The sequence below is a fragment of the Salvelinus fontinalis genome, chromosome 11 (assembly GCF_029448725.1).
Source record: "Salvelinus fontinalis isolate EN_2023a chromosome 11, ASM2944872v1, whole genome shotgun sequence".
In the NCBI taxonomy this organism is placed as follows: domain Eukaryota; kingdom Metazoa; phylum Chordata; class Actinopteri; order Salmoniformes; family Salmonidae; genus Salvelinus; species Salvelinus fontinalis.
In genome coordinates this window covers 22368058-22381650 of record NC_074675.1, presented here as the reverse complement: position 1 = coordinate 22381650, position 13593 = coordinate 22368058, and the positions used below count along the sequence as shown (strand labels likewise).

Genomic DNA, 13593 nt, shown 5'->3' with positions numbered 1-13593 from the left:
CCTACTGGTGGGTAAGTAACAGACACCAGACTGACTGGTCCCAGAGACCGTGGGTCTCCCTTAAAGCCCCTCCTCCCTCTAAAATTCCCCTTTAAGACTAACGTGAGACCGTAACTTTGCCATGAGGTGCATGAGGTAGTATGTTGCCCCCTGTCGTCTGACCCCAACTTCCCTCTCTGACCCTCCCCTGTCCTCTTTGTGGATGTATGTCCGTGGGGCGACGCACAATTGGCATAGCGTCGTCCGGGTTAGGGAGGGTTTGGCCGGTAGGGATATCCTTGTCTCAGTATGTAAAATGTATGCACTCTACTGTAAGTCGCTCTGGATAAGAGCGTCTGCTAAATGACAAAAATTTCAAAATTTCAAATGTATAGTTTTCTCCTGTTCAGCAGACTCATTCAGGATGACCTGAATAATAAGAATCAGCACTAGCTTAAACCCTGACCCCCACGCAAACCTGAAGTTCAGGCCTTAAGTAGAGTACTACTCCAACTCCAACCTTTACTAAGTTACCCTCCTTAAAATGGAAACGTCAGATGCATCATACTAATATATAGTATACTATCCTATCCTTTTGACCTTGTCTGACCCCTGATGTATTTGAACTGACCTCTGAACTTTGAACCCTGTACCTTCGAGCTCTTTTGAATTCAAACTATTGTTTTGCTGCCCGCTGCAGCATTAGTTTGAAAACACTGTATGCATTTGCTTTCTTTGTGATATCCAGACTGTAAATTGACTTTGAAAATGGTCTACCTCTAACAGTTTAAAATAGTAAAGTAACACAAGTTTAGCGCTTGTAATGGGATATTTGAAAACATGCCGTGAAGCCATAACTACCCCATGTCAGAACATGAGGTAACTGAGGCATGTTGTGTATCTGAGGGCCCAGTGTAACAAGGTGTACTGTATGGTTCTGTCCTCAAGCAGAGAATGGAGATGACAGCAGTAGTGATGAGTCCTCTACCCCCAGCCCAGCCACAGAGGGAAGGTAAAAACCATTTGACTCAGACAAGACAATGAGGATATTGAATATTGAATTTCATCACTTAAAGCTGGAATCCTTATTGGTGAGACTGCCACATCCGTTTGCAATATTACAAAAACAAAGAAGTTACTGCAAATGAACACTGTATTTTTCTCCCTTGAACATCATTGTACGTGAGATAGAACAGCAGAATATGTATGCAATTTTTTTACCACGTTGGCCGCCCTTCATCACCTCTAGTTTGTCACTAAACAATAAAAATGGCCGTGGGTTATTCAGTGGCGCTGTTTCTCTTACTGCGGATTCCATCTTTCATTTCTGATTATACTTTATTTGGGTAGTCCATCAACAAACGATCAATAGACTATGTGTAACATGTAAATTGCCCCTCTATCTTTGCATCAGTTTATTGGCCTCTGACCTCCTGAAACTGTGTGGAGAGGCCAAACCTAGGAAGGTACAGTCATCTACAGTACTTCACACGCAAAGCAATTTTCTAAATGCCATTTGTATTACATTTTCATAATGTCTAAAGTAAAGAAGTTACTGATAAGCACTTTGAGATAAATGGTATTTGTAAAACACTCTTTATGAATGGATATGTGATTGATTGATTGATTGATTTGATCAATCCCTCTATCACAGGCACGCAGAAGGACAACCACCCAGATGGAGCTGCTGTATGCTGGTAGTGGTGAATTTGACTCCCCTACGGGGGACTTCTCTGCCTCCCTGCTACCCCTGGCAGAGGCCCTGGAAGGGACAAGGGACACGGGGACAGTAGCAGGACATCTCAGGGACAGGGAACTCACTGTGTCCCCCTCAGCACTGTCCACCAGGATAGCTGGACTGTAAGTCCTTATTTTGGTCAAATGTCTTTGTGTTTAGTTTTTAGAACTATAGTACAGGAAATACAGTGAGATACTTGCGGAGTAAATCCTTACCTACTGTATGTGCATTCGATGGGTCAGGCTTCACGTTTTAGCGGTGTTATTGTTTAAAAGAACGAGTGCATCAGCACGAGAAGGATAGAACGTTTAACTTGACCCAGACTGCATTGTAACCGTCAATGATGCATATGACTTCAGCTGATCATCCAGTGGGTATCAATTCAACTGTCCGTCTCTGTGTTGTGTAGTTCTGGAGTGTGGTCTTCTATGGGAGCTGAGAGGAGATCACTGGAACGCTCGCCTCTAACACCCAGGAGGATGCTAGAGAAGGGAGGACAACCCCCCTTAGACATCAAGGAACACACACCTATGGACCCCAAGGGTCACCCAGCACGAGAGACAAAGTCACACATACCCACAGCCACAGAGAAGACCAAAATCACAGACACCAAACCAACGTAAGAGCCGTTGCATGAAGCCGTTAACACACCACCACACAATGTTTGCCACAAATGTCATGTTTCGTACGACATCCCGATGGTCATAGTAGTACCTACGTCTTGTGTTTCAGGTTGGAAGAGTCACTTATATATCAAGGACAAAGGTATGTAACACTACTGTATGTCTACCTATATACTATACTACTGCATATGTCTAATTTCCTAACACAGGGGTTCCCAAACTTTTTAACTCTGGGCCCCCGTTCCAGAATTGAGGAACATCCTTCTAGCCCGTGCCCCCCCTGCCCCCCACAGTCTGGGAACCACTGTCCTAACAGTGTATTTTGTCCTTGTTACAGAGGGGTGATCAACCCCGTGTCATCCCCTAAGAGCAGCCATGCTGCCAGACTACAGTGTGTCTATGTGGCTGAGGGACACACCAAACCTGTCATGTGTGTCGACTGCACTGATGACCTGCTCTTCACTGGCTCTAAAGGTACAGCTCTCTAGTTCTATAATGTTCGGAAATAAAATCAACCCTTGACCTCTAAACCATGACCCCTAGAGACTTCTCACACCTGAAAGGCTCAGATAAGTGTAAGTCGTATTATTTGGTATTAGCTTCATCTAGCTTTCTGGTATGGTTGATGGCGTTTCTGCCATATTGAACACTCATCGTAACCCCTAACCATCGACCTCTAACCCCTGCGTCTGCGTGTGTTTGTGTACGTGTGTTGTCAGATCGTACGTGTAAGGTGTGGAACCTGGTGACTGGTCAAGAGATCATGTCTCTGGGAGATCATCCCAGCAGTGTGGTGTCTGTTAGATACTGTTCCAGCCTGGTCTTCACTGTCTCCACCGCTTACATCAAGGTCTGGGACATCCGAGACTCCGCCAAGTGCATACGCACACTCACGTGAGTAAATATATATACCAACACCAAGAGTATTTATATACACCTCTAGTAATAAACCAAAGACCTTTGTTATGTCAACAGTTGGAGTTGAGCGTGCCAGTTCCTTTTTCAACACATTCTAGGAGATTCTAACACATTCCAACACAGCCCAGGGAACTTCAGTTTCTTATTGGCTACATGAAAAAAGTACTTTTACACAATGTCATTCCCATTGACATGGTATTAAATGTGTGCGTGTGTGTGTGTGTGTGTGTGTGTGTCGCAGGTCGTCGGGCCAGGTGAGTACAGGGGACAGCTGTGTGTCTCTCAGGTCCCTGTCCATCCCTCCAGGAGAGAACCAGATCAACCAGATTTCTCTGAACCCTACGGGATCCTACCTCTACTCCGCCTCTGGCAACTTAGTCCGCATGTGGGACCTCAGGAAGTAAGAATGAAGGCCAAAAAAATCTATTTTTTCCCCACCAAGAGTAGTTGAATATCTTGTTTAGTTTAAGTAAGGACTGCAGGTGGCACAAAATGAAGATAAAAGGAGAGGAATTGCATTCGCCAAAACAGGCACAGGTGCTGAATGTAGAGTGTAGAAAAGATAGCTAGTGAATGCTCATCATTACTTCCAAGTATGATCTTTAGTTGTACCAAAGAATCCTAGATCGGAACTCTCCCTGACCCTTGAATCCTGACCTTATGCTCTAGGTTTGTGTCTACTGGGAAGCTGACTGGTCATCTGGGTCCAGTCTTGTGTCTGACCGTCGATCAGATGGGCAACGGTCAAGACGTGGTCCTAACGGGGTCCAAGGACCACACCCTCAAGATGTTTGAGGTGACGGAGGGTGTCCAGGGCAGCATTGTGTCCTGTCACAACTTTGAGCCACCACACCAGGAGTGTATAGTCTCTCTGGCTGTTCAGGGGAACAGCCTCTACAGCAGCTCTAGAGACTACTGCATCAAGAAGTGGGATCTGTCCCGGAAACGACTAGTACAGGTGAGACATACTGGACACTAGCTGTATATACAGTACTGCTAGTACCTGAAAGAGAGACAAGGCTCTCAAAAACATACAATGAGCTGAAAGCTGTGATTTTCACATTGCATGTTGCTTTGTAAGCATCAAATCTTGTTCTGTTGAATTGTTTTTTGCTAGCTGCAACATTATCATCATTATAAGGCCAGTAGTGGTAGTAAACAAAATGTATTGTCCCAAGGAGTTATTTTTCAACAGTTTGTAGCCCTGTTTTGACCTAGTGCTTACTTGCTTCCTCCACAGCAGGCGGCGAGCGCCCACTCTGACTGGGTAAGTGCGCTGGGTGTTGTGCCAGGGTGCCCGGTAGTGCTGAGTGCAGACAGGGGAGGTCTGCTGAAGCTGTGGCACGCTGATACCCTGGCACCGCTAGGAGACCTGAGGGGACACGACAGCCCTGTTAACGGACTGGCTACCAACAGCAGCCAACTATTCACTGCCTCAGAGTGAGTTTAACGCCTAACCCTAACATGACCCTCGAATGCCATAGGAGTCTACAGCTGTATCTCACGGCAAACCTGACCACAACCCCTACTTTCAGAGAATATATCTCCTAACTTTGACCATGATCCCGTTCATACCCTGACCCTAACCATCTGAGTAAATCAACCCACTGTTACTATAATAACAAATTCATAGTTTAACCTAAACCTCTGATACACATGTTGATCCAGCTGTGTCATGTTCTTTCTTGTGTGACAGTGACCGGACAGTGAAGATTTGGCAAGCAAATGGTTCTTTGGAGGAAGGGATCCATTGACACTGAGAAGGAGACCTCTGGACTGTGACCGGACGCAACTCTGGGGACCTACTAGATTACTCTGGATCTACTACAGCCTATGGGTCTATTGCTGCCTGCTGGATCTACTACTCGATCTATTTGCTGCTGCTCTGCACAATGATCCATGGATGAAGGACGTCCGAAGATGGTCACAGGGCAGATGGCCAGCCCTGGCACACATATGACCCCTTGAGTTCACCAAGATATGACATTCACTCAACAAGGTTGGAGGAGAGTAACACAACAGTCACGGTATTCACCTGAAGAAAAGTGAAACTCCAGTGTGATGCCCCTGGATCTGCTTCATGCTGTATCCTCTCTATACATATCGTAGAGGAATCATCCACTACAGTGCGTGGAATCATCTCTCTGTGTTAGGAGGGGGAGGGGGGGGTCTTCTAAATAAAGGCCCTATGGAAGTTGGTCTTACTTCAGCTGTTACTGCCAAACCCTTTGGGAGACTCATATAGCCTTAGTGGGGAATAGGGATGTCTCAGTAGGAATAGCACAGTGACCTAGCTACAGAAACAAAGCTCAATGAGGGTGTATCGTCATCACACCACAAATGCGATTGTGGATTTTCATCTCAACCAAATTCAAGTGTTGCTTTTAATGTTGTTACCTGCAGATTGTGGGTGGCCTAAGTACAAACCTTCTCTGTGTTGTGGTAAGTGGTCTTACTCTTTTTGTATCATGCAAGTACATTCAAACCTCAAACTACAAAAAGTGGTTTGATCTTTAATTTTCTGTCAAAATGTTTGTATTTATGTGTGTTTTCATGGTGACTTTGAAACCTCCAAAGTTCTGAGCTTCCATTTGATGTTGTATCCAATGGACTGCGTCAATCATTTCAGAGCCCAGGTAAAGTGAGGTTACCTGTGCACAGGCGTATGCCCTATCTTAAATCAACTCAGTTTACACAGATTTGCAGATGTTATCACAGGTGCAGCGAAAATGTTTGTGTTTCTAGCTCCAACAGTGCAGTAATACTTAGTAATAAAACATTTCTGAGTGAGTTTTCCTGTGCCCACGTATTCCATTCCCCCAATCTGATTTAGGAACAGGCTGGACAGAATAGAACAAAACAGAGGTGTGTGTTATTATCAGTGCCTGTCAATCTTATACTGTAGATACAGTATCACAACCTAATCTGTGTGGACTAGCCCAGGATCCCTAGATTGGGATGACATAGGTTATATGACCACATCTTTATGTAAATAAGAATCCGTTTTTCTTCCTCCTGGACAACTTGCGCACAAATTCCAACTTTTTAGTGATTCTAATTTCAGATGCAGTGTGGAAATAAATGTCCTCTGTCAAAAATAACATGAACTGGTATATCTTTCAACGTGGAGATGTGTGTTGCCATAATGCCACCAATTGGTGGCAGTATAATACAGTATCACATTAGGAAACATGACACGGTTTCAAAACAGAGAAAGCTTTGGTGCGGGAGATTTGTTTTACTGCTGTTCTTCTGTTCTTCGGTAGATATTCAGTCCATGGCAGTTTTAATTTGTTGCAGGAAAACGATTCTATCCAATGTCCACGAACCAATCTCCTTGACAGGTGTCCTTACTTTTGTAGTACATTCCTGATAGCACAGGTGGATTTGCATATGTTCATAAACGCATACAAATCAACCTGCTTTCTAAACGTAGATCTTTGTTTGGGTCTGTTTTCTCATTTGTTTGCAGCGAAGATAAAAGCATTGCAAGAATTCCATAAAGGCAGACTGAAGGCACATATCATAGATCCAAGGTATAAACCATGGTAAGAACTATACAGTAGGCTTTCTATATACCTGTGAATTCCCACTTCCTGCATTGTCACCTGTGTGCCTACCTATGCATATGACCAGTGACCCATGACCCAACATATGTGGGGTCATCATGGGTCGCTGGTTACATAGGCACACAGGTGACCAACAGTGTATACATTTATAGAGGAGGAACTACGATAAAGTCCTTGTTTTTTTCCATTAGCTTCTTTCTCCTTTTGATGGCACTGCAGGTGGAATCATCATGTTCCTTTACTTTGTTCCGTACATCCCCTGAAGAAGAGAAGTGATGGGAATGAATCAGTATTTAATGTACAACAATTGGTGCATCAGAGTTTCATGTGTACAATAAGAACAGAACAATCTCTTGCACCATAAGCACTGCGTTACTTCTGTACCACGGACTATTTCCATGTCTAAACACTGTTCCAAAAACCACAAGCTACTGTATATTTACAGTTTTTTTTTCAATTGCTAACAAGCATCGGTCATTAGTGAGGCCACTTTTTCAAAACTCTTCACACGGTCTGCATTACCAACATGTGTCTTGGCCAAACAGTTACTCTCACCTCCAAAACTCACTCAAACCACCAAAACACTTCAGACATGTCTCAAAATAAGCTCGTTCGACCATAACACTGGCAACAGTTCTCAGTCAGAAAGCATACGTTGTCACTGATAACACACTGACCTACAAAACACTGACAACAGGGAGCATTACATAAATGATTAACTTCTCTTTGAAGTTTGAATGATTTTTCACATAAATCCGTATTTCATTATAGAATAAGAATAACACCTTTTTACTTTATTGACTGTACTAAAGTATATGTAACAAGAATGAATCAGAGATGCAGCAATTTGCTTCAACAGCCTTTATTTTTTCTATATCTTTGCATCTAGTAATTTACTTGTGAAAAATAAAAAGTTGAAACAAAATCCTGAAATTCCAGGGCTGCAATAATAATGACAAAAAAAAAACATCAACAACATGTATAGTATAATCACTCATACTGTACAGTACTGTGAGGGTTCTAGTTCTCCCTCTCTCCTGCATTTGGCCACAAGTTCTTATCAACATCACACCTTACGTCTTCTCTGGCGATGCATCTTGGAAAGTATCTTCTGGAATGTCTAATCCAACCCTGGCAGTCTTCAGGAGAAGTGTCTTCACACCCTGGAAGTCTTCAGGAGAAGTGTCTTCACACCCTGGCAGTCTTCAGGAGAAGTATCTTCACACCCTGGCAGTCTTCAGGAGAAGTGTCTTCACACCCTGGCAGTCTTCAGGAGAAGTGTCTCCACACCCCGCATTCATGGCATCCAGTAAGGACATCTGGTCATGTAGAGGGGGGTCATAAACTTTCCACCTCCACGCAGAGAAAAACTCTGGGGTTTAGAAAGGGGGAGTATGGAGGCAGGAATAGTTCTGACATCCTGGGATGTGCAGCAAACCAGTCTGACTGCAGCAGAGTGGTGGAATGCCACATTATCCCACACAACAACGAAGGTAGGGGAGTTTCTTGCCCCTCGCTGGCACAAGTCGATTATGCAGGTCATCCAGAAAAGAAACAAGTCTCTCTGTATTGTAGGGGCCAATGAGTGGTTTGTGTAACAGCAAACCACAATTGGACAGTGCTGCACACATTGTGATGTTAGCTCCTCTCTGGCCTGGGACATCCACGGTTGCTCTCTGTCCAATCACATTTCTTCCCCTGTTTTTGCCAGGTTGAATCCAGCTTCATCCACAAAAATGAATGCGTGTGCAGTTTGCCTGGCTTCCATCTCCATTACTCTCTAAAATATAGTAAATCCACAGTTTTACAGTACTTTACATTATGCATAGCTGTGTATGTACCCTGTTTGGTTATTGAACAGACATCTTACCTGGACATATTGATACCAGAGTTCTTTCACACGTTCACCGTTTCTCTCAAAGGGTACAACTGCTTCATCCTTATTTAATGTTTCTCTAGGACTCTAGCCTGTCAGGACCCGGTGCTAGAAACAGTCACTAATAATCGTCAGAACCCAGAAGATGAGGCAGACACAGCAGTACTAGAGATGGTGGTTTAATAAAAGAACAAAATCTTCAGGCAAAGAAACTAAATCCACAATGTCCAAAAATAAAGCCAAGAGGCACAAAATGAAAAAAATACAAAAGAAACTCCACAAAGTGGTAAAAAACAGCAGGGAAAAACAAACCTCAAAAGACTACTCAAATAATACACAAGAACTAAACCAGAGAACCTCTGGAAAATCCAACAAGAGAAATATCTGTATAAAACAAGGCATGGGCTGGGGCTGGGTGCTAACTTACAAACACTGAGCAAGGCACTGAGGAACACACAGGGTTTAAAAACTAACAAGGGAATGACCTACAGGTGCAAACAATAATTAGAGCAAGAAAAACAAAAGGTACAAAAAAGGTGCAATGGGGACATCTAGTCACCAAAACCCGAACAGTCTTGGCCAAAACCTGACATAGCCATTGTCGTTGTGCTGACCGTATTCACATTCCCAAAAGTGATAGTCTGCCAGCACTCTGTCCAGAATTTCCCGCAGTTTTTTGGCATTTTTGCCTATTACCATGTCAACAATGGCAATTTCCTGCGCATCTGATAATATTCTGCCTCTCCTTCCTGTGGGAGGCAACCTTTGGATCCTACTGAAAAACACAAAACAATCAATATATTTCAAAATGTCAGTAAATGTAAAAATGTGAACATACTGTACCGTACTGTAATATGTTGTTCAATTATCATTGGAGGATGCACATCTCACCTGTTGATTTGCTGCAAAATTTGTACTATTGATGCAACTGTTGAACGCTGAAGACTTGGTTGCACCCTTAAACCGGCCTCTCTCAAAGAGAGACCATGGTTTACAACATGGTCAATAATTGTGGCCCTTATCTCATCAGAGACCACCGCTCTTGGTCTTCCTCTCCTTTGTCCTCCACACATTCTCCCTCTCCCTGCCTCTCTTCTTTCCCCACCAACCTGTCTTCCTTGATCCATGTTTCCAAAATAAATCATTCTGAAGCCGTCCTATTTTGCCTGTTTGGTAACGAGACTAAAAACAGGACACTTGGGTGGTCTTTCAGCTGAAATTGCAATTAGCTGTGTTTGGATTGATTAAATATTCTTCGGAGGTTTTCTATTTCAATCTGGTTACTGCAGAAATGCTCGACGTTTGCCATCATTCTGTTTTGAATGTGTTTTTAACAGTTTTGGAAACAGTGTTAGCAATTGAAAACATGTGCTGCAAATATATAGTTTTGCAGGTGGTGGAGAATGACTGAGAAAAGAGTTCTTGGATTTCGGAGAATGCATTTTGTGTGAAAGCAATGAAAAATGATTCACAGTTTGGTCCCCATACACTTCTGTTTCGCTGACTGTGTGAAGAGTTTTGACAGTGTGACTTCAGTTTTGACCAATGCATGTTAGCAATTAAAAAACTGTAATACAATGTGGTCCAGCCATATAGAGTTAATTCAGTGTTCCTAAAATAACCATGATTCTTACTGAACTGTCAACACAATCTGACATAGTTTATTGGTCTAATCACTGCATTGTTTCTCCATCAATTATTATTTCCATTTTAAAACGCTGAACATCAGAGTTTTAAAATAACCATGATTCTTACTGCACTGTCAGCATATTCTTATAGGGTTTCTTGGTCTGTTCTCTGTTTCTCGGATTTATAACATACTTTATCCCAAGTTATCACCAAGACCCAGACGGTACTCTTACAGTTTCATAATAAATGAATGTACAGACCGACCTCAATAACGGCTACATGGGATAAGAGTTCCTGTCCGGGTTTATTTTAAGCTCAATCTATATGGGTTTGACAGGGGGATTCTGTGCTTTTCTGAACCTGGTTTAGTATCCTTTATACCTGAGGGAAAAGAGCTGAGGTGTATGGTAAATAGGTTGTGTCCCACATGGAACCCTATTCCCTGTATAGTGCACTACTTTTGACCAGGGTCCATACTCTGGCCAAACGCAGTGTATTACACAGCATAGGGAATGGGGTGCCATTTGGGATGCAACCATTGTAGCCAGAGACTGATAGTATTTTTAGGCTTTGGAATTTGTAATGGGGATTATGTGACTGGCTACATTCATCCAATCTCTCGTGTGTGTGTGTGTGTGTGCGTGTGTGTGTGTGTGTGTGTGTGTGTGTGTGTGTGCGTGTGTGCGTGCGTGCGTGCGTGCGTGCGTGCGTGCTTGCTTGCGTGCGTGCGCGTGTGTGTGTGATCATAGTAACCCTGTGAATCATTGCTTGAATCATCACTCCCTTCAGTGCCTGTAGATATACAGGTAGATGTTTCTGCAATACCCTGTATTTCCCTGTTAAGTCACAGGTTGTGTCATTTGACTTTTGGAATAAAGGGTTGGCCAAGAGAGGGAGTAAGATAGATTGATTAGACTGAGAAACAGTGAGAGGGTCAATACCAAACACAACAGTGCTTACCTCACATATAGGGAATAATGTGCCATTTTGGACACAGCCAGAGTGAGTTTCCTAGCATCTGCCTGGGGAGCATAGAGAGGGTGGTGAGAGGATGAGAGGATGGAGAGAGGGACGAGAGGAATAGGGGAAGAAATTCTGGACCTCAGTACACAGATCATGGGTTATGATGAGGTGTATTCTATTAATTACATAAGGGAATTTCCATCTAAAAGACCCATGAGCACCAACATGTGAAGTTCATGGGAGCATATCAAATTGGGTGTCAAATGAAAGAGTCTATGTTTTTGGGAAGTTAAGGCATAGATACATTTTTCAACCATTTTCTATCTTAAAAATGTGGCATAATTAAATGCTTTGATTTCTGGATAAACAGATGGAAAGGGGGTCTGACAAAACATTCACCAGAAGTTAAAAGATACCAGAAATGATGTCAAAACACAATAATGTTGACATAGGGACTCCTGCCAACTAATATTAACGTTTTGGAGAAATTGTTTACCTTCTGTAAGTTCAAGAAATATTGCCTCGTGCCTTGCAATTCCGTTCCCAAAAGGCCTTATATGCATCTTTGAGATATGTTCTAATTTCTCTCCCTCATGAGGAGGGAGGATAATTAAAGTTCGCAGAAGTAACAAGCAGTGGTAGACTTACCAATTCATTGAAGTGATTTTACTGATATTCATTTTGTTTATGAATTATTAAGTGATTAAAACTCGTAATTCGGTTATCATACTGTTATGTTCAGCTCATAACTGTTTTCTTTCTCTTTCTTGGTCACATCGTGATCAAAGCAAGAGTGTTATAACAGTCTGGACTACCCCTCCCTCACCTCTCTCCCTCTCTCTCTCTGTGTGCCTTTGTCTCTCACTCTCCAGTTAATGTCACCCCTCCCAGCTCTTACTGACACCTACCCATGACCCCTCTCTCTTTCCCTCTTTCCATTTCCATTTACTAGCATCCTCACCTGCTGAGCACCGACCAACACCGGACGTCCATGGACGTTAAAAAGTAGTTGAAATTTGACCAGTCCACCCTAGCCTTGATGTTAATGTCCACAGACGGACATGACTGGACCAAATCTGAACCTATCATAGACGTGTGTTTCACAAGTTTGGTGTTTCACAAGTTTGGATAGCACAGCACAGTACAGTATACATTACAATAAGTAGAGTACAGTACAATGCAGTTCAGTACAGTACAATCAGTCGAGCAAGTAAAGTACAGTCCAATACAATACGAGACAGTACCGTAAAGAAAAGTAGAGTATAGTACAGTACAGTAAAGTACAGTAGTACTGCACTGAACAATACTGTACTGTACTCTACTTTACTCTACTGCACTGTACTGAACTCTACCCTACTCTGCTCTGCTGTGCTGTATTGTACTACAATTGACCTCTACTGTGCTCTGCTGTGCTGTGCTGTGATGTCCAAACTTGTGAAACATGGGGAGAATGACAATCAAATCCATAATCATGTATTTCTGTGTTTTACAGCTCAGGGACCCATGATGTCATTATGTTACCATAATTCTGATAACGGGTGTAAATACACTTCACTTACTGTAGTTCAATAACCAAAATAGATTTTTTTCAAACTCAAGGAGCCATGTTATAACTTTTGGAAAACGCGGTCACATAAAAACTTGAGGGAGATTTTACCATAATTCCGTTACCAAAGTTTGCATCTGCACAGTTCTTCCACTTAATTTGTTTTTGTACATTTTTCAGTGGAAATTGTTAAAAGTAGTCCTTGTTCATAAAGTTGTATGGTTTGTTAAACTGTGAAATCAATATTTTTTGTTTGGCATACATTTTAAAGTAGAATTGCCCATATGCCTTGCAGTAGACTCACTATCTTTAACACATTGACCTATTACAGCTGAGTGGGCAGCTGACATTATAGGCTGTTTTATTATATTCAAGCAGCTCTGTAGGGATGTGTAGGAGGGCACGCAATACAAGTGGGGTCAATTACTCCTGGTCTGAGAGCGCAAGACTGTTGCCATACATACACGCCACTAAATAAAGTGAAATAGGCCTACTGTATAAAACATTAGAGGATACAGGCATGGACTTCCACATGGACTCATCTTTCTCCTTCTTGACCTGTGTGGTCATGCGTTAAATAGGCTACCGTGTTACTTTCACCCGGATTCCTCACACCTATGAGTGGAAATGGATGCTGTTTCATGTTTTATGTATATGTTTATATAGTAGTGTATATAGTGTGTCTCTGTCTCTCTCCTTCTCTCTCTGTCTGTGTGTGTGTGTGGTTTCATGTGTGTGCGTCCATGCATGTG

General features: G+C 42.7%; 1 protein-coding gene across 7 annotated transcripts in view; it reads left to right on the top strand.

Moving 5' to 3' along the window:
* Window positions 1-6359, top strand: part of LOC129865282 (kinesin-like protein KIF21A) — a 43708-nt gene extending 37349 nt beyond the window's left edge. For 5 of the 7 annotated variants that reach the window (XM_055937934.1, XM_055937933.1, XM_055937932.1 and 2 more), the window contains 11 exons: window positions 928-991; window positions 1394-1445; window positions 1634-1839; window positions 2127-2336; window positions 2450-2482; window positions 2678-2814; window positions 3060-3234; window positions 3500-3658; window positions 3928-4216; window positions 4499-4698; window positions 4955-6359. In XM_055937934.1, coding sequence (XP_055793909.1) covers window positions 928-991; window positions 1394-1445; window positions 1634-1839; window positions 2127-2336; window positions 2450-2482; window positions 2678-2814; window positions 3060-3234; window positions 3500-3658; window positions 3928-4216; window positions 4499-4698; window positions 4955-5012 — 1583 coding nt within the window. In that variant the 3' untranslated portion in view covers window positions 5013-6359. The remainder of the gene's footprint in view (window positions 1-927; window positions 992-1393; window positions 1446-1633; window positions 1840-2126; window positions 2337-2449; window positions 2483-2677; window positions 2815-3059; window positions 3235-3499; window positions 3659-3927; window positions 4217-4498; window positions 4699-4954) is intronic. The other 2 variants (XM_055937935.1, XM_055937930.1) reach the window with 1 other exon arrangement.
* The last annotated feature ends 7234 nt before the right edge of the window (window positions 6360-13593 follow it).